The 26,270-nt window shown below is 41.0% G+C and overlaps 3 protein-coding genes across 4 annotated transcripts in view; 1 reads left to right on the forward strand and 2 right to left on the reverse strand.

Annotated features, from left to right (window-relative positions):
* The window catches only part of LOC117530815 (inhibitory synaptic factor 2A-like), a 53,256-nt gene extending 45,143 nt beyond the window's left edge, over positions 1-8,113 (reverse strand). Inside the window, 3 exon segments of the mRNA XM_034193752.1 lie at positions 6,897-7,467; positions 7,470-7,799; positions 7,802-8,113. Of these exon segments, the coding sequence (XP_034049643.1) occupies positions 6,897-7,467; positions 7,470-7,799; positions 7,802-8,111 (1,211 nt within the window). The 5' untranslated portion in view covers positions 8,112-8,113.
* dock1 (dedicator of cytokinesis 1) overlaps positions 1-26,270 on the forward strand; it is an 815,700-nt gene that overhangs the window by 401,284 nt on the left and 388,146 nt on the right.
* LOC117530814 (inhibitory synaptic factor 2A) overlaps positions 11,091-26,270 on the reverse strand; it is a 101,010-nt gene continuing 85,830 nt past the window's right edge. For both annotated transcript variants that reach the window (XM_034193751.1, XM_034193750.1), the window contains exons 4-5: positions 11,416-11,902; positions 11,091-11,270 (exon numbers count right to left, since the gene is read on the reverse strand). In XM_034193751.1, coding sequence (XP_034049642.1) covers positions 11,719-11,902 — 184 coding nt within the window. In that variant the 3' untranslated portion in view covers positions 11,091-11,270; positions 11,416-11,718. The remainder of the gene's footprint in view (positions 11,271-11,415; positions 11,903-26,270) is intronic.

Consider the following 26,270-nt stretch of genomic DNA (forward strand, 5'->3'; position numbering starts at 1 on the left):
CAACTTGATGAGCCTGTCTAAATTTATATTCTTTGTGCATGTTAAAAGATGATAGCACGGCCCGAAATAGGAGGTTCACTGCTCCTTTTTTATGGAGTGACATGCTGTATGGAAATTTTGTGCACCCACTCATGGACTCACTCACTGAATGACTCAGACTGATTAATCCTGTACTTACCCTGCTAATCACATGGAATGTGTTTTTTTTTGTTTTTTTTTAACAAGCACGTGTTGCAGTGATTTTGGACTAAGCCTTTGTGATCATGTAATGTATCACCAAAACAAACAAGCAGTAGCACAAACTACTGAATGTGGCTATGCAGCCCCGCTAGCTGCATGTGAAGAGGCAACGTATGTATGGAGTAGCACAACATGCATGTAGTTTTGACAAGCAGCATTCATTGTGTTTTTTGACACAGTATTGTTAATTTGTATATTGGCACATCCTTGAGAGGGACAGCTGCAATAATGCAGCACACAGTGTCTGAGGTAAAGCAGCATAATTTAATTAGTGTTAATCAATGCATGTTCACCACCACTGAGACTTTTACATTTTTTGAGTGTGAAGACACCTGAATCTGCATTGTCAAAATGTGATATTCATGGGAAAGATGCTGGAGGGGATGTCTTGCAAAGAAAAAGAAGTGCAGTGAAAAATGTATCGATGTGAACAAAACTGACAGAACTTATGTTCACACATGTTATTTTTGTCTTTCGGGCTGCCCCCATTTGTTGAGAGTTGCCACAGCAGATCCAGTACAGACTGGGATTTGGCACAGGTTTACACCCATGTGAATATTTCACATGAGTTATTTGACTCTGATAGAGAAGTATGTTCATGATGTAAGAAACGTTTGTCACTTCTATGGATGACATGTCAGTAATAAAACTTCATAGATTCTTTAAGCTCATCTCCTGCAATGCAGTGATACGATGCAAATCTTTTGTTGTGCATGACGCAGTACACGCAAAGAAGCCAAGTTTGTAGATATCTCCTAGATGTCCGTTAGTTTGTCCAGATGACAGGATCTCTTAAATGTAATGTTGATTTAAAAGTGGCAAAATGCTAGAGGTCTCCTGATCAACTACACCTTCAAGACCTCTAGCAAGACAGAAAAATATTAACAATTGTAGTTGCAAAAGTGAGGGCAGGCAAGACCTATTGCTATATACTGTATATACAGTGCATCTGGAAAGTATTCACAGCACTTCACTTTTTCCACATTTCTTATGTTACAGCCTTATTCCAAAATTGACTAAATTCTTTTTTTTTTCCCTCAAAATTCCACACACAATATTGGTATCCCACTGCAAAATTCTACACGCAATAGAGTGGCCAGATGAAAGCCACTTGTTAGTAAAGGCACATGGCAGCCCACCTGGAGTTTACCAAAAGGCACCTGAAGGACTCTCAGACCATGAGAAACAAAATTCTCTGGTCTGATGAGACAAAGATTGAACTCTTTGGTGTGAATGCCAGGAGTCATGTTGGGAGGGAACCGGGCACCGTCCCTACAATGAAGCATGGTGGTGGCAGCATCATGCTGTGGGGATGTTTTTATGCAGCAGGAACTGGGAGACTAGTCAAGATTGAGGAAGAAGATGCAGCAATGTACAGAGACATCCTGGATGAAAACCTGCTCCAGAGTGCTCTTGACCTCACACTGGGGTGACGGTTCATCTTTCAGCAGGACAATGTCCCTAACACACAGTCAAGATATCAATGGAGTGGCTTCAGGACAACTCTGTGAATGTCCTTGAGTGGTCCAGCCAGAGCCCAGACCTGAATCCGACTGAACATCTCTGCAGAGATCTGAAAATGGCTGTTCACCGACAGTCCCCATCCAACCTGATGGAGCTTGAGGTGCTGCAAAGGGGAATGGATAAAACTGATCCAAAATAGGTGCCCCATGCTTGTGGCATCATATAAAGGAAGACCTGAGGCTGTAATTGCTACCAAAGGTGCATCAACAAAGTATTGAGCAAAGTGTGTGAATACAAGTACATGTGATTTCTTAGTTTTCTTTCGAATAAATTTGCAAAAATTTCTAACTTTTTTCATGTTGTCTTTATGGGGTGATGTGAGTAAAATTTTGAGGGGAAAAATTAATTTACTTCATTTTGGAATACAGTTATGCTCATAAGTTTATATACCCTGGTAGAATTTCATTTTTTATTTTTATTTTTTTGGCCATGTTTCAGAGAATGTGAATGATAACACAAAACTTTTTTTCAGTCATGGTTAGTGGTTGTATGAAGCCATTTATTGTCAAACAACTGCGTTTACTCTTGATAAATCATAATGACAACAGAAACTACCCAAATGACCCTGATTTCCATAACCCAGTTTTTAACATCAATGACAGTTTGGAGTCTTTTGTAGTAGTTGTGGATGAGGCTCTTTATTTTCTCTGATGGTAAAGCTGCCAGTTCTTCTTGGAAAAAAAAAAACCTCCAGTTCCTGTAAATTCCTGGACTATCTTGCATGAACTGAATGTTTGAGATCTCCTCAGAGTGGCTCAACAATATTGAGGTCAGGAGACTGAGATGACCACTCCAGAACCTTCACTTTATTGTGTTGTAGCCAATGACAGGTCAACTTGGCCTTGTGTTTTGGATTGTTGCCATGTTGGAACGTCTCAGTATGTATGTATGTGTGTGTGTGTGTGTGTGTGTATGTGTGTGTTTGAAGTTTTTCTCTTGAAAATTGCTGAGCTTTTTTAGACGAAATAGAAAATTGCACATTTGACTTTGTTGATTCAAATGTTTTGTAGTTTCAAGTTCACTTTGAACCACTCAAAAACAGAACAGTTCATCAAACATCGCATTTGAAGGGTATTCAAAACTTGCACCTTGTCCTGTATCTCCCAGTATTTTTGATTTTGTCCATTTAAAGCCTCGTTTTCAGTTGTTTGTGACATCATGAGCGCATATTGTGATTCATGTGCACGTGTTGGATCTCTTTCCATGAAAATAGTTGTTATATACAATATAAGCACTTATATATGAAATGTAATTACCTCTCTCTTTTCACCTATAGCCTGTGGGCTCAGCTATTTGTTGTGTCACTGACATTTATGTAAGGGGAGAATGAAACTAATGTTGTGTGACTAAAGCAGCATTACAGTTTGTGCTTGGCTTGCTAAAAGTCCAGGTTTGGATATGTCTATAGTTAGAAGATGAATGTTTATGAAAGAATATAGGTTTAGTTAGGCTGTTTGTTCAGTTTAGAATCACTGTATGGACTTTTGGTTTACTTTGCTTTTTAATGAATGTGAGGCGATGTCCTCAGTACATGGTGTTTGTGAAATTTGAATAAAAATTCTGATTGCATACTGCAAAACATTATTAACCTACATCTGCCACATTTCATAGAATATATTTTGGCTGTGTGGCATGTTACAGATTTTCACCATGACGCAGCTCGTGCCTTATCAACGTAACGACACACTGTATCAACACAATGCAGAAACGTATTTCAGTTGGACTGCTGAACAAAGCACACACATTACGGTTTGCGCGTGAGCAGGGCTTACACATTCTACCATCTGTATCTGATGTTGTGAGAAAGAACTGAAAAAAAAACACTGCTGCGTGTGCAAAAGATACACCTATGTCCCAGTTTTGATTACTTCATGTGCACATGCTTGCTAAGTGCACACAGTCTTGAGATATAAAAGAACACCCTGTGTGAGAAACATTAATAGCAGATTTTTATGTGGACAGTAACAAACATGGAAAAACATTTATTGAGCACAGAGTAGATTTTGTTTTGTAAGAAAAAAGGTGCACGAGACACCTCTCTGTTTCCAGTGGCAACGTGTGCGATGCAAATTATTACAGCATTTACTTCATGCACACAAATTAATCAAACCATGGATACATCGTTGTAAGAATTCGAGTACAGTGCTTTTTATTTATTTATGTATGTATTTTTTTATTTTGGCACCCTATGGTCACTTCAACACTACGTGGACACTGAGCACCATGCGTGTCAGGTAATTTAAAGGAGCACAGCTTTAGTTTTGTTCTAACATTCTTTTGCTGCTCTTATTTGGAGTTTCAACAACAGAAACATGCATTTCCTCCTCACACACAGTCTTTGAGCATGTCCTCCCACCGGATGGCTACAAATGAGTGCTGGCAGCTTAGCAACCACTTGTCTCTGCAAAGCGTCTACTCTTAATTGGATGGCAACTGGTCACTTTGCATCTTTTCTTGCAGCTAATGTGACCAAGGGGTTAGGGAACGCGTGCTGTGATGTCATACATGAAATATGGCAGAGGCCACATTGCAGATTTTTTAAACATGCTCAGAATGCTACATATTAGGGCTCATCTCAGCAAGATACATGTTTGGAAAGCCGATGGTTTTTACCTGGTTTATAAGACTTGCATTTCTGTACAATCTGGGCAAAATGTGCATTTGTAATATATCATTGTGTAGTGAGGAGCCGGGCTTCTTTTAAATTCATGTGTGACTTCCTTATCTTTCATGATTCTTGTTGAACTGGAAGTTGCCTTTGTCATATTCCTACAAAGGGTCTTGTTTTGTTTTTCCTACAAGTTGTGGGTTCCAGGTTACTGAGGTTTTGTGGATTTTATCTGTATGTACCTGACCACATTGCTAGTCAAAGCAGATAAGCATCTGAGTCCTGAGTCCCAGCAATTCGTTGAACAAATTGGCCATTTTGTTTGCTTCAACTGTTTGGACAGACAAGCCTCTATTTCAGCAGGATAGATGCTATCTGGAGCCCTTTTTGTATGTAGTCTGTATCTATTTGACAGCAAATGGCTTTTTCACAGACCAAAGCTTTTTCGAAGGCCTCAGATTCACAAGATAATCATGACACTAGATGAAACAGCTGGATTAAAAAAAACAAAACAAAAAAAAAAAACAGAGTTACGTGTCCGGTTTGGCAAAACATGGAGATGTCCTTGATATATTTAATTTTCAAAATCATTGATTTTGTCTTTTTTTTTTAATTAGGAATATACGAGGTCTGTCCGTAAAGTATAGGTCCTCCAGCCTGTTTCAAGCTTAAAACCTCCACATTTCAGGCTCTGTTGATCCAGGACGTTGTGAGAGAACAGAGAAGTTTCAGAAGAAGTCGGTTTCAGCATTTTATCCGGATATTCCACTGTTAAAGGAGATTTTTTAATGAAAGACGTGCGGGCGGATTGCAGCGTCGTCTCGCAGCCGCCGCGACGCTCCGTCACAGGAAAAACACCTCTGTTGGAAGCCTTGAGGACAAGTTGGAACATGTCCAGCTGATAAACAATTTCTCATATACTCACTCCACTGAAAGCCATCAAAAGCCAACTGGATTTTAACAAGTGGTTATCAACACGGAGGTGTTTTTCCTGTGCCGCCGCGCCGCGTCGGCTGCGTCCCGACGCGCGGACCCGTCCGCACGTCTTTCATTAAAAAAATCTCCTTTAACAGTGGAATATCCGGATAAAATGCTGAAACCGACTTCTTCTGAAACGTCTCTGTTCTCTCACGACGTCCTGGATCAATAGAGCCTGAAATGTGGAGGTTTTAAGCTTGAAACAGGCTGATGACGCTGCCTGAGAGCGCAGCGCGACGTCTCGCGCCGTGAAAAGTCCTTAAAGCGACAGAATCACCTCAAAATCTCTCATCAGCTGTTAAAATTTTCACTGAAAACCAGCTTAATTTTTCGAACCATGTCCACTTCGATGTGTCTCACAGGTTTAGAAAAAATTTTGATCAAACAAAGCGCCAGTCTCTCAGCAACTTCTCAGACAAAGGAATTCCGACGAGGGGCTGGACGACTCCTCCCACAAGGAGTGCTCACAGGCGAATGACGTCACCGACAGGCATGGAAAAACTCACGCATGCGCACGAGGGTTCAAGCATGTCTGACGTAAAAACATATGAATGAAATCCATATAGTTTTTGAAAAAAATAAAAGGACCTATACTTTACGGACAGCCCTCGTATTTTAAATTTATTGCTAAATTAACTTGCTCATACTGTTAACATTCATGCTGTCTATTCAGTTCATTTGTATAGCACTAAACGCATGACGCACCTCACCTCAAAGTGCTGTCCACAAGGAACATCAGTCATTACTCAGACACAATAAACTGCACCATTAAAATCAAGCAGCAGTGGCCTTGGGGCCACCAGAAACAGAACAATCTGACAAATTAATTTTAAGTTGCATGTAACTTCATCCGGACCTGCTCCTAATTTCCACCATGCATGTGATGATAACGTTATTCCCTGCAGCATTCCCAGACATGTCCAGCAGATGGCAGGCAATTATATATTATATTCATTAAGCAAAACAAACTTACTTAAATGTGTTCATGCTTCAACAAATTTTGATCAACCTCAGTTCATCCCTTTTTTAATTTGGAGATGTACGTGGTAATTGGTTATTGTGCTGTTCATGCGGGCTGGATGGACTCACATCTATCTGGATATTTAATATCCACTTGCTTTTTGATGAAAGGGCACATCTGCAGGCAGTGTTTGACATCACGGGTCATGAAGCCACTCAGACCACATAATTGTTACAGTACATCTGTTGCAGCTCTGCTATGATATCTGATGGCAGATCTGCACAAAACACTACTGCGCAACACATGCAGGTGTTATTGACTTCATCCTGTATCCACATGCTGGCATGTTTTTTGAACAGTGTTTTCAACAATTTATGCTCAGTCGAGCCGCTGTCACGTGCAACCTTTTTGGACTAAACACATGCAACCATCAAGATGTCACTTGTCCTGCTCATGTTGTCTCTGATGTTTGTTTTTGCATATTAGGGCAATGCAACATTTTTGCGCTGTTACAGTTCATTGCTATCAATGTGCAGTTGATTTTTTTTTTTTTTTTTAAGCAGAGATCAAAATAGAGCGACTTACCCTTCTCTGTGCGCCTCCCCCTTTTCCAGTTCCTGTATGACTCCCAGCAACACCTTGATGGTCTCTTGACTGGAGCTGATTAAGTTTTCCATGGCCTGGAGCTGTGCTTTAACATCCCCATCCTGATGCATAGGCACTATTTGCTTGCAGGCTTCCTGCGTCGCGTCAGGTGGTGCCCACTGAGCATTGCCGCCCCTGAAGGGTGACAGAAGCTCCTCCATGCCCCGCGGAGACTGGGCAGATAACTGTCCTGTGTGGCACTGTGCCTGCGTTGTGCAGCCCCCGCCGGATCGTGGTAGGGTGTCACTCTGCAGCCCGTTCAGCTGCAGGCCTTTCTTCCGCTTGCTCCGCACAGACGGACTGTCCAGGCACTCCACCTGCGTGAGTGAGTTCCAAGCAATGGGGCCTGTAACCTTGGAGGCCCTGTCCGGCAGGGTTTGGGACGAGCCCTCCTCCAGATTCAGGAGCTGCCTCTTAGCCGAGTGGTCTGTGTCGACCTCCCCGTATTGTAATCCGGTCCTGGCTTTGGACGGGACACTGCAGAGCTGGTACTCGGCCTGTGCTCCGGCTCGGCTTTCCCTGTGTCTGCAAGGCAGTCTGTGTCCGCAGAGCAAGTGAGCAGCAGAGTGTCAGAGCACAGGCCATCGGGTGCAGTGTGCTGCTCCACTGTGGCTATGCATTCATTAGTATAGAGAGCCCTGATCCGCCGGACTCCACTCCCCCTGCAGGCTCCCTCATCCTCCTCTCCGCCCTGCGCATCCTTGGACTGCTTCACTTCCATGACAAAGCCATTATTCTGACCTTTGTAAGTTTCCACAGTTGCCACATGTTTAAAGGTGTGGCCTTTCTTGCGCTCAAATGGAAAGGTCTGGTAGTGTTTCTTCAGGTCAGGTGACGTCTGGACCCCGTGCTCTTTGTGACATTTGGGATGGATCGGCGAGCAGGGACGGTCATGTACTTGCGATATGCCACTTTGTATGAGATGGGCTTGCCAGCCTTTCCTGCTGCCTGCAGCTCCGCCTCCCGTTGCTCATTCTGCGCCTCACAGATATCCTTGAAACGTACTTGCAGGGCTTTGTTTCGCTTCCTCACCTGCCGACTAGCTTCCAGGGAATAGTTTACCTCCAGTGCTAGCGAGGCGGAGGGTAAAGGTGCCGCCTCCGAGTCAGACTCTGAGTTGGTGAGCATGCATTTGCCACCTTCCTTGCTCACCATGATTCCTGAAAAAAAAGAAGAAAGGTACTCTGTTAATTATGTTAATGAAGTGCTTAAAAAAACCCCGCCTGAGGATTAGTCTAACCCAGGGGTGGGCGTCGAGGGCCGAGACACTGCAGGTTTTCCGAGTAACCAATCACCTCAGCAGGTGGGTTGCTGATGAGCTTCTGCTCTGAACATAAACACCTGGTTGTCAATGAAATCACCTGCTGAAACACCTGATCTTTAATGAAATCACCTGCTGAGGCGATTGGTTGCATGGAAAACCTGCAGTGTCTCGGCCCTTTATGGCACATGATTGCCCACCCCTGGTCTAACCTAAGATGGAAGCACTGAAATCTAATTTGTCCAATTGCTTAATGATTGTTATTAAGGATCCCTGCCATTATCGTATGGAATACTACATTTAAACAGCAGCGGAAGTGTTTTAGATAACCTGTGTTGAAAAATGTGGAGCAGCTGAGTTTCTATATGATTGAGCTCAAAATGCAGTGATGTGCAAGAGGGAGAAGACATGCATGCAATATCTGCCTTTTCATTTTATTACTGCCAGATGGCTATGCTTTTTCATTTTGCCAATCTGAGGGTTTCATTTACTTGAAAACTACAAGCTTATCTTTTTTCCTCCCCATAACTTGAAACCTCATCAGATTTCTATGATGATTTAATTCCTTCCTTTGTGGAACCACTGGCAATTTTGTAACACATATCCCAAGCCTTTTGCAATACATACTCAACACATGCACCAGAGCATGTTTTTGGGGTTTAGTTTTTAGCCCCATGGCATTGCACAAGTGAAAGTCACACTTAACGACGGCAATATATATATCAAAATAATGAATGTTTATGAGTTTAATGGTACTAATATTTCATTAGGTGAAAGCTGGAACATACTACAACCCCTGGCAAAAATTATGGAATCACCGGCCTCGGAGGATGTTCATTCAGTTGTTTAATTTTGTAGAAAAAAAGCAGATCACAGACATGACACAAAACTAAAGTCATTTCAAATGGCAACTTTCTGGCTTTAAGATACACTATAAGAAATCAAGAAAAAAGATTGTGGCAGTCAGTAACGGTTACTTTTTTAGACCAAGCAGACGAAAAAAAGATGGAATCACTCAATTCTAAGAAAAAATTATGGAATCACCCTGTAAATTTTCATCCCCAAAACTAACACCTGCATCATATCAGATCTGCTCGTTAGTCTGCATCTAAAAAGGAGTGAACACACCTTGGAGAGCTGTTGCACCAAGTGGACTGACATGAATCATGGCTCCAACACGAGAGATGTCAATTGAAACAAAGGAGAGGATTATCAAACTCTTAAAAGAGAGTAAATCATCACGCAATGTTGCAAAAGATGTTGGTTGTTCACAGTCAGCTTTGTCTAAACTCTGGACCAAATACAAACAACATGGGAAGGTTGTTAAAGGCAAACATACTGGTAGACCAAGGAAGACATCAAAGCGTCAAGACAGAAAACTTAAAGCAATATGTCTCAAAATCGAAAAATGTACAACAAAACAAATGAGGAATGAATGGGAGGAAACTGGAGTCAACGTCTGTGACCGAACTGTAAGAAACCGCCTAAAGGAAATGGGATTTACATACAGAAAGCTAAACGAAAGGCATCATTAACACCTAAACAGAAAAAACAAGGTTACAGTGGGCTAAGGAAAAGCAATCGTGGACTGTGGATGACTGGATGAAAGTCATATTCAGTGATGAATCTCGGATCTGCATTGGGCAAGGTGATGATGCTGGAACTTTTGTTTGGTGCCTTTCCAATGAGATTTATAAAGATGACTGCCTGAAGAGAACATGTAAATTTCCACAGTCATTGATGATATGGGGCTGCATGTCAGGTAAAGGCACTGGGGAGATGGCTGTCATTACATCATCAATAAATGCACAAGTTTATGTTGATATTTTGGACAATTGAAAGGATGTTTGGGGATGATGAAATCATTTTTCAAGATGATAATGCATCTTGCCTTAGAGCAAAAACTGCAAAAATTCCTTGCAAAAAGACACATAGGGTCAATGTCATGGCATAGGTCAATGTCAATGAGCAGATCTAATTTGATGCAGGTGTTAATTTGGGGGATGAAAATTTACAGGGTGATTCCATAATTTTTTCCTCAGAATTGAGTAATTCCATATTTTTTTCCTCTGCTTGGTCTAAAAAAGTAACTGTTACTGACTGCCACAATCTTTTTTCTTGATTTCTTATAGTGTTTCTTAAAGCCAGAAAGTTGCCATTTGAAATGACTTTAGTTTTGTGTCATGTCTGTGATCTGCTTTTTTTCTACAAATTAAACAACTGAATGAACATCCTCTGAGGCCGGTGATGATTCCATAATTTTTGCCAGGGGTTGTATTCAACGAGGTGAAACTTTAAATATGAGTCCAAAAAATTCTGACGACGATGTCATCCACGATGCCGTGCACCAACTTTGTGTACTTCAAAAAAAAAAAGACTGTGTACTTCCTTAGTGCAGCGAAAAAGACGTCAGAAATTAGTCGAGCTTTTCATTCTAACTTCCTCCTAACAGCGCTTCATGCCTGCAGACAGCTTACAGCGCAGTAGATTTGTTTTGTGTGTGGGTGTGGGTGTGGGTACAGTGTGCAATGGTACCAAACTTATGGAACCAAATTGCATTCTCAGTCCAATGCATTTTAGTTGGTTGATAAAATTCTGGGATTTTTTATTTATTGTTTTTGTTGATATCATTTTATTGTACCATGAGTTTAGTTAGACGTGAAAGAAATAATTCATGTATATTACACTAAACCTTAAAGTGAACGTTTATATAGATTTATATAGAAAAAGTACATTGACGCCTAACTTTGCAAAGGTGAATATGAAATAGGTGTGATTTATTCATTCTTTGCTTCAAAGCCAGTTGAATCAAGGAGACATTTTGATGATGAATAGAAAGTCAGTATAGAATTCCATAGTACGTCGGCCGGTCTGCTTCAGGTGTTCTTTCTTCTATCATAGTTAATCCATGATCTACATCTACTAGACAGTCTTCAAAATAGTTAATAATTCTGAGAGAATGTATCCTGAACAGTGTTATTTGTGCTTTCCATTATGGTGATATGCAGTTGTTGTCGACCTTTAGAGTATCGTGGTTGAATTGCCAACCTCTCCTGGAGGTTTGGAAGAAATTCCCAAATGGTGAATAGAAATTCGACAGATAATGAATCGTGATCATAGAAGAGGACCTCATAGGCTTTAGCTAGAAAATATATGCAAATGCTGTAGATTAGAGGGAAATTAAATTCGTCTTCTCACCTTGCTGATCTCCATTTCCTGGTGTAATTTCACACCTTGTTTGAAGAAATTAGTTCAGAATAACTCAAAATCCATTTTTGGTAAGCATGACATTTTGAGATTTCCACAGAATCTACACTTGCTTTCCGTCATACATCTCTGAGTAGGGGATCGGTATCCCGAGGTCTGCGTTACAGCTGGTTACCAGGTCTACTAATAGCCAGGATGCTGTGTTTGAGAAGAGAAAAGGAGACGGAATAAGAATTAGAACACAAATGAAGATCTCCTATGCAAGGGTTGTGGAGGGGGATGGTCCTTTTGTTTTCACAGGAACCAAAATTTCCAACGGCCGTGCTTCTTGGACTCAGCTTTAGACTTGCGTTTTGGGGTGGAGGTGAAGGCTTCCTGCGGGTAAGGCAGGGCTGTGAAATGGGAGTCCTCTGCAGGACAAAGCCTTTTCATAAGTGGCTGCAGCTTGTCCTCCTGCTGCTTGAAGTCCAGCTCCACACTGCAGGAAAGAGACAAAAACACACCATGAATCCTATGAAGGCTCAAGCAAACTTCGCCACCATGTAGCTTTGGACAATATCATTTTTAAATTTTAATAGGTTTATTGGATCTTTTTTCCAAGGTTCTTGCCTCACAGCACCATAAAGGTCTTTGATTGCCATGTTTCTTGGCTTGTGTTCACATTGTTCCAGGATCTGGAGTTCAGATCTGCAGATCACATGCTGTTGGAATCAGTGGTGGGCACAGTTCCAATAATCTGATAACAGATAATTAACAAAGATAATGTTTTTATTATCGGATTATCTTTTTAGATAACTTTAAAAAACATTATCAGACTAGTATCTTCTGATAAATTTTTGTCCAATAACTTTTAGACCAATAACATAATAAACAAAGCCAAACAGCGGCAAACATTTTTAAAATTTAAAATCAGTTGAGCACCTACCTGTTAAAAGTTTCCTAACAGATGTATAGTTCCACCCTCTGCAAACAGAAGAGAGCTGCTTCCAGGAGAAACCACTCTATCCTCTACAGGCAAAGTAGAACTGGTCACAAAAAAAAATAAAAAATAATTTCCTTTAACACCATACTGATACTCTGGCAATATCACCCAAGTCATCCAGAGGCATACATTTTTAACTTATGGTTCAAATTTTAACCAAACTAATTTTGGATAAGTTATAATATTACTGTCATGTCTGAAGTTTTATAAAGTAAAAATATCAGATATATGTTTTAGTTTTAAAGTAATGTGCTAATTTTTAAGGTTTTAGTGAGCACATGCTGTGCCCAGCAGTGCATAATGGGTAGGATAGGGTAATCTCAGTACATTCACAGCAGGACAAATGCATTTCAGACACACTGTTCAGGCTCCACGGACAACGGCATTAAACTCTAGTGCCTAAAACTCTCATGAATAATTCTCTGGGTTTATAGACATTATTGTATTTGCGTTTGTTAAATTCCACATCTTAAATGTAGCAGCACGGATTATCTGGAATTTTGTTTTGGCAAGTTTTCAAGGCCTCTCCTGCCATCTACTGGCCAGTAGTGTTCATGGCAGTTCATGGCAGTATTCGTCCTGAAGCTGAGCAGACACTGTATGATATTTTTAATCACAAGTTAAGTTTTTTCAAACTTAATGTACAAAAAGTCTCGATGGGAGACATCAAAGTTTAAAAACAAAACGACAAAAAAAAATTACAAGACAGCTCTGCGGTGTTTACACATGCACAGTGCTGTTGTGAAAGTGTCGTGACACGGACCCACAGGGGGCGTTAATGAACGGACAATGGATAAGCCAAAAGTAACAATTTAATGTTGTGAATCGCACGACGACGTACAGACAATAACAATATGGTGGACTGTCAATCATACACCAGGTGACGTGTGGGCAGGCTCGACGATAGAAGACGCCTGGCGAGAGAAGAGCCGGATCCCCACACAGCTTCCACCACCAACGGAGCTGAAGAACACCGGAGCCGTCAAGCCCTGCGCCCCAGGTGGCCGCTGTCTTCAGCAGTCAGACCCGGTACTGCTGGCAGAAACAGAGACAGTCCTGATGAGTGTGAGTTCGCACACTCAGTAATCCCAGTCAGTGTTTAGTTAGGAGGGAGCACCTCCACCTCCAATCACACACTCGTGCAGCTCCTGTTTCACCACTTATCTGGTTTGGGGTGTGAGGCGAAGACGTCGCAGATCACACCAAATGCCAATCCCACAGATAAGGACACACCAGGAAAATGGCTGCAAAGAAGTTCAGATTAACTCAATGTTTTGAGTCAGCAGAGAAAGTTACCTGAATGGTAGCTGATTTCTCGGCGAGGAGGTGGAGTTGCAGTCCGGCCTTTATGGTGATGGTGATGAGATGAATGAGTGACAGCTGGTGCTGAGGATGAGTGACAGCTGTCACTCCCAGTGGCTCCGGCGCCCTCTTGTGCTTGAAGCCCGCACTCCAAGCCGGGCGCCATCTGGTGGTGGTGGGCCAGCAGTACCTCCTCTTCAGCGGCCCACACAACAAGCGCGAGCGGTTGGATGCTTGTAGCTCTTCAGCAGCAGGATACCCTTACGACGGCCGACCAGAATAATATCAAACAGGTTTGATTTTCATTCGACCATACAGTCGGCAATCAGGAGGTGGTCGTGAGATGTTAAACGCAGCTTGTTACGCCATGTACACTACACGATGCAGGACGTGCGATTAACCTGAAACTCGGTCCAAAAAATTCTCGCACGAATGAAAATCATCTGAAAAAGAGGCAAAACTCGCACAGTGTAAAGCCAACATTTATGTGTCAAGAAAATATTGAGTGCACATTTTACATCATAAAACGTGCACACGGCAGTAATAAAACATGCGCACATTCTCTCCACATGCAAAACATTTTGTGATGACACTTCCAGGGCGTAAAAATGCCTGTTTTTACAAATAAAAAATGGAATATTTTACAAAAGCACATTTATCTGTAAACACCAACACACGACACACGTCACATTAACGTGTTTTTACATAATGAATGACTGAACCAATCAGTGTTTAGCAGAGGCACTTTTACCCAGAATCCTTTGTGATCTGTCTGTGTTTGTTACAAAACCTCAGAATTAGTGCATTATTCAACATTAAAAGATACATGTTATATTTTAACTTTGTACAGTTGACAGAATTGACATTAATGGAGTTATTCTATCAGTATTCACACCAAACCACAAGTCAGCATGACTTTATTTTCCAAGACCTCCGCCTGACTGGAGCCTTGTGATTGGTAGAGAGCTGGGCTTTGTGGCTGCTCTTAGCTTGCTTCTGTGCTGTAAGCTGTGTAGTAAACAAGAGATTCCAGCAGGGGGCAGGATGTTCAAACATTGAAGTGCGGGTTCATTGTTTGGGTCTTTTATCGCTTTTGATGCTTCCAAAAGCGATCGTGGTGTTATAACTCAAATTCAGTTTATTAGTAGTTGCAAATGTACCAGAGACAATACTGGAATTTATCGGTTAATGGTTATCTGTAACTTCTGATACATTTTTGTCGGTTTATCAAAGATAACTTTTCAGTTATCTGATTATCTGTTATCGAAGTTAATTATTTGGTTATCTGTGCCCACCACTGGTTGGAATACAAACTGTTTCAGCAAGTGTGCAAACACTTTTCACCCTGTGAATTATAGTAAGTTTTTACCCTGTCCATCTATAAACTTTTCATTTTTTGTGGAATTACTAAAGAACGCCTTGTCTGATTGAAACCATTTCTGGTCATTCCACATTTCTCTATACAAATACACCATATAAAGCACCAATCATTGGTGATTAATTTCCAGACTTCATTTCACCTCTACTATAAAACCATACACCAGGCATATGCAACGCTTTATGTTGCTATTCTTCTGTTTTGATTAGTTTTCTTCCTTTGGCTGTTCTCGTTTTGCTTAGCGATGGCCAAAGCAAATCTGATGTGGATCTGCATGTTGATTTGGCACAAACTTTATGCAGGGTTCTCTTCATAATAAGTCTGTGTAACGTGTGATTGAGCCTATGTGTAAGTATAGGACAGGTTTTTGACCGACATAGTCATAGTGAACATGTTGGTCTATTTATAATGTTTCTATCATGGAACTAGCACCAACTGGAAGGATGTAAACATCTAAACATATCAATGACAATATCGAACTGGTCTGAGTTCAGATTCTTGAACTTCTAATAAATTGAGCTTTGGATACAGATTGGGTGGTGACGGGGCTGATGCTGACATCATCAGACTGAATTCCTGGAATTTAACGTGCAAATTCCACCCGTGCTTTTGTGAACAATCTCAGGTATCCCCCTCATCTAAACCAAATGGAGTGTTTCCATTGTGGATTTGGCATATGTTCTATTGGATGCCCTTCCTGATGCCACCCCAGTTTTTACAGGGAAAATGTGGCTCTCCCAGTATTCCCAAGGGTCTTTCCCAGCCAAGTACAAATCAGCATGACTGCGTTTTGGTGTATTGAATTAATCGGTGAGTAATAACAGTATTCGGTAAAAACACGAAACTTGGACCATCAGCACAAATGGATTATATACCGAGGTTAATGCATTTAAAATGTGAATGCTATGCAGGCGGCATCTATTTTATTTTCCCCTTAGTCTTATTTCTAGGATGTAGAACCAGCTTTTGCTTGTTTGAAAAGCCATTATTAAGTTTTGCTGTACCGATTATCATATCACACTGAGTCTGAAAACCATTTTTTAAAATGTTTAAATCTTTCTGTTTTGGCGCCACAGTCTCTCCTTTAGCTTCATTAAAGGACATGTCACATGTTATTTAACATCTCTGTTAGAAAAACAATATCAAAGTATTCATGATTGTAAGTCTATCCGCACACATGTGGTAATAACTAGTGTTCACTGATGTATTTTATTGCTAGTTATCCCTCTCGCTCAACAAGTTAGCAGGTGGATTTCCGGAAAATGTCTTACTCTGTATTTCTTGGCATGTGATGTACATTTTAGGAAAAGCAGAAACATCCCGATGGCCGACAGACAGAGTCAAACGAAGGCTGCTACATCCAGTACGAAGCTTCAGATCTTTTATTTGAAAGTGATAGCTCGTATTTACGAAACTCTTAATTTTTTTGAGTCTGTCAGATTTTGGATCCTAACGTGTGCTGACTCTATTTTGTGTGTCTCAGGACTCTATTTGCTGCTGCTGTGAACGCGTAGGTGGAATGTCCCCACGCCGCTGTTCTTTCAGGCTGGCTGAACATGCAGATGTATTTCTTACATTGGAACCAGTCTGAATACGTTATTTTATACTAACGTCTAACATGCCAGAATTGTGAAGGAACTTTGTGAGGAGTTGATGTGGAACTGCCTTGGGGCATTGTCCTCTGGCTGGCGATCGCGTGCTATCTGTGCGTGTTGACTTCTTTGATGATGTGGACCTGGATATTATTCTCTGGTTGGTGCAACATGTTCTTTAAGTGATGTCATTGTGGTCTGTTCTTCCTCAAGCTGACCCTGTGCTGACATCTGTCACATACTGCTCAGTCTAGTACCGTGACCTACATTCCTCTATTTTACTTCTTTATATCTCATGTAAAATTACTTTAGATTGTTGTTTTGATTACATCTGGTTGATTTTGGCTGCTTATGCTACTATTGTGTTTCTGTGATTTATAAGTACTGGGGGAAGCCCATTTGAAGTGAGGGTCATCTGCATTGCTGAAAATGAGATCAGAGTCTGCCCATTTGATTGTTATTGTAAAATATTGCATTTATTCATTGGATAGTATTATCATTGTCGTAATGGCAGACCATAATAGGGATGCTAAATGCTTTCATTTGTGATGGATTGAGCCACACAGCAACACATCATTTTTCTTCAAAGTGTGCTTGACTTTTCCTAAGGGCTCTGGAGGATTTATCTGCACCAGCCATTATTTTAATCCCATGCCCACACACATACAACTACGAGGTTAGACTATGTAAAACTCAGATTACAGCTTCACCCGCAGTAAGTGTCGAGAAATTTTAATCTGCTCCCACCACAGCTTGGAACCACGCTGGTGGGGGACTTTGGCGAACATAATGGCAGCAGCATGTGCCTCGTAAATCCTGCAGTTTGTCTGGCCAGACATAGCTGTTAATCACTGTAAAAGATGATGTAGTGTCACGGTGAGCCGAGTAGCGCACCATCTTGCTCTGATTGAAAGACAAGCATCTGATGCAACACTAATACACTTTTTTGATTTATTTTGTGACATGTATGTCATGTAATTGGAGTAGAATGGGCAAGAATGCGGCAGACTAGTGGGCATGGGTCTTTATTAGCATTACACTGGAGTTTCAGATGAAGATTGTGCTGTCTGTTGCGTGTCGAATCCCAGCTGATTAATAACTGGAAGGACTCAGGCTCTTTGGAACATGGATAACTTCAAACATGGTGTTACTTTAAAATGCGGCAGATTTATTGTGCAGGTGATGTTGTTCACACAGACAAGGAGGCCTTAAATGTGGCTATCTGCACTCAGACACTCAGCACTTTTCCTCCGTTTGACTCAGGTCGTAATCCAGGGCCAATAACACTGCCGCTGTTAGGAATAAATCATGATATACAGGCTGTTAATTAGACTGAGTTCAATTTACTTCCTTCAGTGGGATGTTTGTTGGAAAATTTGTTTGTATATGTTTTTTTCTTTCAGAAGAAAAGTACAACAGCGTGTCGCACTTAATCTAATTGGTTCAGTACAAATTGCATCAAGCATATTTCTCAATTTGGTTCAGTTCTTTTATGCCTGTATGAACGTAATTATTACCAAAGCATTATCTCCACATTTGTTGTTTTTGGCTTGCAGTAGTTTCTGACTAGTGTGTCAATCAAACACACTTGAGCCCTTTCAAAACTGGCATAATTTTTGAAAGCCTGTCAACCTGAGAAAGACATTTGACCTACGTACCGTGCATCCGGAAAGTATTCACAGCGCTTCACTTTTTCCACTTTTTATATTACAGCCTTATTCCAAAATTGAGTAAATTATTTTTTCTCTCAAAATTCTACACACAGAACCCCATAATGACAATGTTAAGGTGAAAAAAGTTATCTTTTTTTTTTATGTTGGCAAGTTTATTAAAAATAAAAACTAAGAAATCACATGTACATAAGTATTCACACCTTTTGCTCAGTACTTTGTTGATGCACCTTTGGCAGCAATTACAGCCTCAAGTCTTCTTGAATATGATCTCACAAGCTTGGTGCACCTATCTTTGGGTAGCTTTGCCTATTCCTCTTGCAGCACCTCTCAAGCTTCATCAGGATGGATGGTGAGCGTCGGTGAACAGCTATTTTCAGGTCTCTCCAGAGATGTTCAATCGACTTCAGATTTGGGCGCTGCCTGGGCCACTCAAGGACATTCACAGAGTTGTCCTAAAGCCACTCCTTTGATATCTTGGCTGTGTGCTTAGGGTCATTGTCCTGCTGGACGATGAGCCGTCGCCCCAGTCTGAGGTCAAGAGCACTCTGGAGCAGGTTTTCATCCAGGATTTCTCTGTACATTGCTGCATTCATCCTTTGCTCAATCCTGACTAGTCCTCCCAGTTCCTGCTGCTGAAAAACATCCCCACGTATGATGCTGCCACCACCATGCTTCACTATAGCATATGATTTCTTAGATGCTGTGTCAGTCTAATATTGTTATTTTTTGCTCAACACAGCCATGCGAATGGGTAAAGCAACAATTTGGCTGTGCATAGCAACATTATAGCAGCCCAGTTTGAGTTAATAGTGAAAGGGACGAAACCTGCAATGACTGCAAATCTAATATAAAAAGATTTGTGCCTCGAGACAGTCCTATCTCAGAGGTCTACAGACAATTCATTTGACTTCATGCTTGGTTTGTGCTCTGACATGCACTGTTAGCTGTGGGACCTTACATGAAGATAGGTGTGTGCCTTTCCAAATCATGTCCAATCAAATGAATTTACCCCAGGTGGACTCCAAATAAGCTGTAGGAACATCTCAGGGATGATCAGTGGAAACTGGATGGACCTGAGCTCAATTTTGAACTTCATGGCAAAGGCTGTGAATACCTATGTACATGTGATTTATTAGTTTTTATTTATTTATTTATTATAAATTTGCCAAAAAAAAAAAAAATCACATTGTCATTATGGGGTATTGTGTGTAGAATTTTGAAAAAAATTACTTAATTTTGGAATGAGGCTGTAACATAACAAAATGTGGAAAAAGTGAAGCGCTGTGAATACTTTCTGAATGTACTGGACTTGAGTTTTTGTTTTGTAGAATTTCTATGCTGACATGTTACCAATTTAGTCTTTGATAACCGTTTGATCATGATCCTGTCAGCGCCTCTCCTGTGCACATCTTCTGTGGCATGGTGCAGATTAATAAATGATGTATTCAAAAAGTCAGAGGATTGAATACAATTGTTTTGTGCTGTAAGAGAGACAGAGTTGTGTTTTCTCAGAACTCTGGAACAGAGTCAGGACATGCACGGTGCAGAGTACAAACAGCAATCAGTTAAAATCCGGATATGATTACCCAAGAAGCCTGGTCTCCATACATTTGAAGCCTCTTGACTGCAGTGGCAGAATTACCAGCCAGTCTGTAAAATTACCAACTCAGCAGTTATTAAGCACATTTCCATAATTCTGTGTAATGACCATTTTCTCAAATAAATAGCATATGATTTCTTAGATGTTGTGTCAATGGAATATTGTTATTTTTTCTCATCACAGCCATGTGAATAAGCAAAAGAACAATTATAGCAACACAGTTTGAGTTAATAGTGAAAGGTGGGAAAACCTGCAATGACATGCATACATCTAAATAAATAAATAAATATAAATGTTTTAAAGGAAGTGCCTTATGGATGTCTGGCTGAATAGGATAACACTGTCATTTTTAAATGTGAAAAAAGATCCCCCAAAGCTGTTCATGTTGATGGTTAAATTGAACACTGGGGCAATGTACAAAAACACAGTGATACAGAAAATGCACCATAGGATGAATGGCGTATGTATTGTGTCAAACACAAAAAGTTGCTCACTTATTCTGTAAATGGATCCACAGCTAAAGGTTAATCTAAAAATCTTTAACTCATTTTAATGAATAATACATCACATAACAACTACACTTTTCGGGAATTTGAACTTGTTGACAGTAAGCATCACTGTCAAATTCCACCGACATCAGATTATTTGAGAAGCTCGTGTAATTACATGGCTGTTGGGTTTTATAACTCAGCGAGAGGGACAGAATTCATTTCCACATGGAGCTACGGATATTAGCTATCAACACAGAACAATGGATGTTGATAATTACATTCTGGACTCACACAACCATTCAAACAGGGGGCAGTGAATCATCTATATATTAAAAGTGGGCGTGCATGATTTTATTTAGTAAGATCAATGTAAGTACATAAGGTAATTGTAAATACATTAAAAATACATGGGTGCCACAAGAAAGTGAAAACATTTATTTCCATTCTAAGCAATTTAAAAATCAAAGAAAATAGAAGTAAAAATAAAATTATAGTAATAATAACAATAACAATAATACTAGTGTATATATGATAACAAGAACCTAAACAATTTATAATTACATTACATTAAGACAGTCAGTTAAAAAAATTACATAATTAACAGGAAATAAAAGGGTTAAGTTCTTCTTCTAAAAACTGGTAAGGTCTAAGGTTCTAAAAACATTCTGGACTCACAATCCATTTCAACTCATTATACAAGCTTTGCATAATTTATTACCACCCTTAAAAATGTCAACTACAAATTTTATAAACTCTACCCAATGTACAGCCCGTGGATCCCCATGGGCAACTCGCTAATTTATCTTGTTTGATCAAGAGTTTAACATGGACTGTTTTTTTTGTTTTTTTTTTTCCAAATCTGCACCTTCAATGGTAAATCATGAATGAAAACCTGCTTTGATCATTTCAGTTGAAATGTAAAAAGATTTAGAAATGACTTTGTGAACTCTGCTGCTCCTGTTGAATTACTTCATTCCCTCTCTGACAGCTTTCTACTCAAAATTTATCAAACTCAGTGATATCTGTGAAGCATTCATGGATATTTGCAGTTTCCAGGTTTAACAAGTAAGCAATGTGTTGCTTACAATTCTGTTCATTAGGAAGTGCTGAGCACATTTGCATTCATACACAAAATATTTTACACTATCTTTCCATTTAAGTCTGCCTTCACTGAATACCTACACATCAACATCTTTTCTGGGCTCTGGTTGTCAAATGGCTGCAGCGAGCCCGGTGCTGCATATTCAGCATATGTACAGACTGGTCTTGATTTATTTATTTCCCAGTTGCCACCCAAACCACATTTTGACCCCTGGTAAAACTTAACTAGTTTCTGTGTCTTGACTACTAGGATTTCAACATTTAAAAAAGTGAAGTTGGTGAACATCCTATAAGGTTTCTGGCAGTGGATTGAAATTTAGTTCTGATGTTTGGACAATAATACTGTCTTATAGTAAACCTCTTTATGGTGGCCGTCCCTGCTTTGACAATAAGGTGCTTTTATTATGAAGCACATAAAAGAGTTATCAGTGTATGCTGTATGCATTCTGATACTGCAGAATTATGCAAAGTCATAGCAGTGATTCATTCACATTGGGAGAGTGCATTTCCAGTTGTGCTTTGTTGCGACCTGATAAGGGTGATAAGGGTGGTTTTGCACCACACTAGTCCTCATCTTCATGTGTTTTTGAACTGGTTTACTGTTTTTGCACAGGCCATCCTGTCATCAGTCTTTATTGAGAAATTAACCTAATGTGAGTGTCTTGTTGTTGGAACCAAATCTGCAATCTCCTTGCTGTTAAGCAAGAATACTAATTACTCATGGACATCAGAACCATTGTGCAAATTATTAGTTTGGACCCCCGTCCCACATTTACCACTTCAAATATTAGTGCATCATTCTGTCCACTCAGCGCTCTTTCACTGCTTCATTATCAAATCCATTCCACTTGATAATGTAATGAGAGAATGCCCAGATCAATGAAACTCTATGCCAATTTTTCATTACTACCTACTTCTCATAGCACACACACATATAATCACATATGCGAGTCATCAGTGCCAGATAGTGTAGTGTCCTCAGCTATCTAGCAGCAGCCTGTGAGTGAGCATCAGACAGTGGACTGTTCACCTCACAGCAACCCGTGAGGGAGTGTCAGACAGTGGACCATTCACCTGACAGCAGCCCATCAGCGAGCATTGGACAGCAGCTCGTTCACCTGTCAGGAGCCCGCTGGGGAGTTTTGGACAGCAGGCCACTCACCTTACAGTAGTCCATGAGGGAGTGTCGGACAGAAGCCCGTTCACCTGACAGCAACTGGTGAGGGAGTGTCGGACAGAAGCCCGTTCACCTGACAGCAACCGGTGAGGGTGTGTCGGACAGAAACCGTTCACCTGACAGCAGCCCCTGAGGGCGTGTCGGACAGAAGCCGTTCACCTGACAGCAACCGGTGAGGGCGTGTCGGACAGAAGCCCGTTCACCTGACAGCAACCCGTGAGGGCATGTCGTACAGAAGCCATTCACCTGACAGCAGCCCCTGAGGGCGTGTCGGACAGAAGCCGTTCACCTGACAGCAACCGGTGAGGGCATGTCGGACAGAAGCCGTTCACCTGACAGCAACCCCTGAGGGAGTGTCGGACAGAAGCCCGTTCACCTGACAGCAACCCCTGAGGGAGTGTCGGACAGAAGCCCGTTCACCTGACAGCAGCCCATGAGGTGACCTTGCTCCTTAAAGACGTGTGAGTCTTTATCTGTTTATCTCCTTCCTCTTTGTCCCTCCCTTTTGTTTGTACAGTCTCACCCTGCCTCTTTTATGTTTCCTTATCTTGTGTGGGATTGTGCATTTTCTGATTGTCCTCGCTGTCCCTTCACATTGCCTGTCCTACTAAGGACTACTGCTGTAACTATGGCAACTAGTTTGCCACCATGTTGGAAAATATTAGTATGCCGGCTGAAAAAGAGAGATCATCCACCGGCAGATTGGTGTGGACAGACAACCTTATTGTTCTGTCATTTCCATATAATATCATGTAATCAGCATCATTTATGTGATTTTCATAACAAAGTACATTAAAGGGTTCTTTCCCACTACTTTTTAAATACCAGTTCCTCAGACTGTTCTCCACCCTCCCCCCCAATTTATTGTCAGAGTTTTGCAAACAGGTGATCAGCTGCTGCTCTGGTTTTAAACTACTCGCAGGACTTTCCCACTAAAGGCAAAACTTTACTGCGGGGACATGAGTGCGGTCCAAATGTGAACGCCGCCTGACAGTGAGGATCTCCCCGGCCTATTATCTTAATCACAACCACTTCCATGTATCGCTCAGTTTGATCAGCACATTAGCCCGTATAGAAGGCATGCAAGGAAAATGAGATTACAGGGTTTCCGTGTCAACATGCATCATGACATAACACTTACAGTTATGAAATAAACGGAATTCATTTGAATTTTGCTGACCTGCTGAGCTTTTTCCACCCCGCCATCATGTCTCTTCCTTTCGAGACTTTCTTTGTCTTTCCAGCCGGCGCTTCAATTTTTTTTAAATGTATTTCGTCTCCTCTCCACATCTTCGGTATTGAGATGCAGATATTGCATAAGCTGACAATACTGAATGAATTTCAATCACCTTTTCATTCTCCTCACGCCGTGCTGCTTCACTGACACGCACATTGTAATAATAATGATTACATCCTCAAGTTCATTTGAACACGCTCTGTTAGCCGAGAGCAGATAACATATTCTGCAGTGGAAGAAAGTTACCAAGATGATAAAAGAAAAGCAGAGTTCAGAATGAGCGGAAAGGAACCCGACAAGGACAACGGCTTGTGTGTTCTGTTTAAATTCCAAGCCCATACGCTACAGCGCTGTATTGATCTGGCGCTGTTGTTATGCTAAGGATGAGCTGTAAGATGATGCCATATACTCTTGAGCAAATTGATTATGCTGAGCGCATGGCTGGCTCCTTACCGGCCTGCGTTAAAATGATTTATGAACCCATATGCCCGTTGTGGACATGAAAATGGTTTAACAACAGACACAAGAGTTAGAAGCTGAAAGATACAAAGAGTCGTCCCAAATCCTTACTGATGTGCCAGAATAGCTTCCCGTGAACACTGCGCACTCCTCCACCACTGTGCTTCCCGTCCTGTTTTCCTCCACCTCCAGTGAGATTGTTTTCATGGAGATCTAAGTAATTAGATTGGCATTTAATCCTGCTGCCTATGTGAATACAACTGCTATATTTGATTCTGTGTCCAATCAACACCGTTTTCCATGCCAGGCAAGTCTCTTAAAGGTGAACTTGAGTCAGTTTAACAGATTTCAGACATCTCACTTAGAAATGTCTGCCCTTTATCAAGTTGACACCCTGCCCGATGCTGTCAGATTGGTCAAAGGGAAGCCTCTTGTTTTGTATAGAGTTTGTCATTTTGCTGGTTTTCTTCTGTAAATGAAGTGTTTCAATTGATTGTGGCAGATCTAAGGAAGCTAGATCCAGATGTTTGGTGATAAGAGAGAGTCTCTGAAGATAAATATGAGTGTTTGTTAATCATTCACACTAACACATCTTGTTTGAATTTGCCTGGAATAGATGATATTCTGATCGGCTGCTTGGTGGAGTAGTGGTTCGGCCACCTGGACCTTTTTTATGCCTGTGTTGGTTTCTCCAAGTATTCCAGTTTTTCTTACGGGTACAACTCGTGTAGATTAGGCTAATTGGGCTATACTAAAGTAACAGTAGATGTGAATAGTTGTCTGTCTTTATGTATTCGGCCTATGAATGTTCTGTCAATCTGTCCAGAGTAGGCTTGGGTGAATACTGTCTTTCAAGGCACAGTTTCAAAATGACACAGATGCTGAGGGTATGAACTTCAGAAACACACCTGAAGTCATTCCACATGGTTTAGTAAGTGGCCTCTGTACAGCTCAGACCCATGAGTCAGTGGGGTATGGGAAGGCCTTGGTTGTCAAACAAAAACGGTAACAAAACACACAGCTCACTACAGCTGACAAGAGGAAAGCCGCCTCATGTGCAAAATGTGTAATGACGCTGCTGAATTCAAAGTCATGTTTTTTTTTAAATGTGTAATGTAACTTCATCAAGGACTTTGTAGGGAGCTAGCAATAGTACTGAAACAAATGATATAGCAGATAATGTGTCCTTCTCTGTGACTCATAGTCAGAATTTTTTAAACATGCTGGAGTCAGCAAGTTCTTTAACAAACTACATTAGGCTTCTGAACTGTGAAACAGTCCCCGAACTTTGCATTAAAAACAGATTTCTGTCCAATATACAGTAAGCAGGTACTCATACAGCACCTCATAACATGCACTGAAGTAATCCTTGCTTGGATGTTGCACTCTGACTGACTGTTAATATGCCTATGTTTGGCATTGCTAGCTTGTTTTAATAGAATTTGTTTTTGTCTTGAAGGTAGGGGTGGTGGCCAGGTGGTTAGTGCACTTGGTTTCAGTGCGGAAGGTTTCTGGTTCAAACCAGGGGGTGGTGGCGAAGTGGTTAGTGCACTTGGCTTCAATGCGGAAGGCTTCCGGTTCAAGCCCCACCCCTGCCACATTTCTCCATGTAATGTGGAGTTGTGTCAGGAAGGGCATCCGGCATAAAACCTGTACCAATTCAACATGCAGGTCCACCTTGGATTTGCTGTGGTGACCTGAACAAGGGAGCAGCCTAAGGGACTTACTTTTTTGTTTTGTTTTTTTGAAGGTGCATACAATTACATACATACAATTACCCAAGGGAAAAGAAGCCAATGACACATGGGCCGCATTCTGTGGAAATGTAATGGGTCAGTTTCATTTGCAATGGAA

Source organism: Thalassophryne amazonica, chromosome 18 (genome assembly GCF_902500255.1).
Source record: "Thalassophryne amazonica chromosome 18, fThaAma1.1, whole genome shotgun sequence".
Classification (NCBI taxonomy): Eukaryota; Metazoa; Chordata; class Actinopteri; order Batrachoidiformes; family Batrachoididae; genus Thalassophryne; species Thalassophryne amazonica.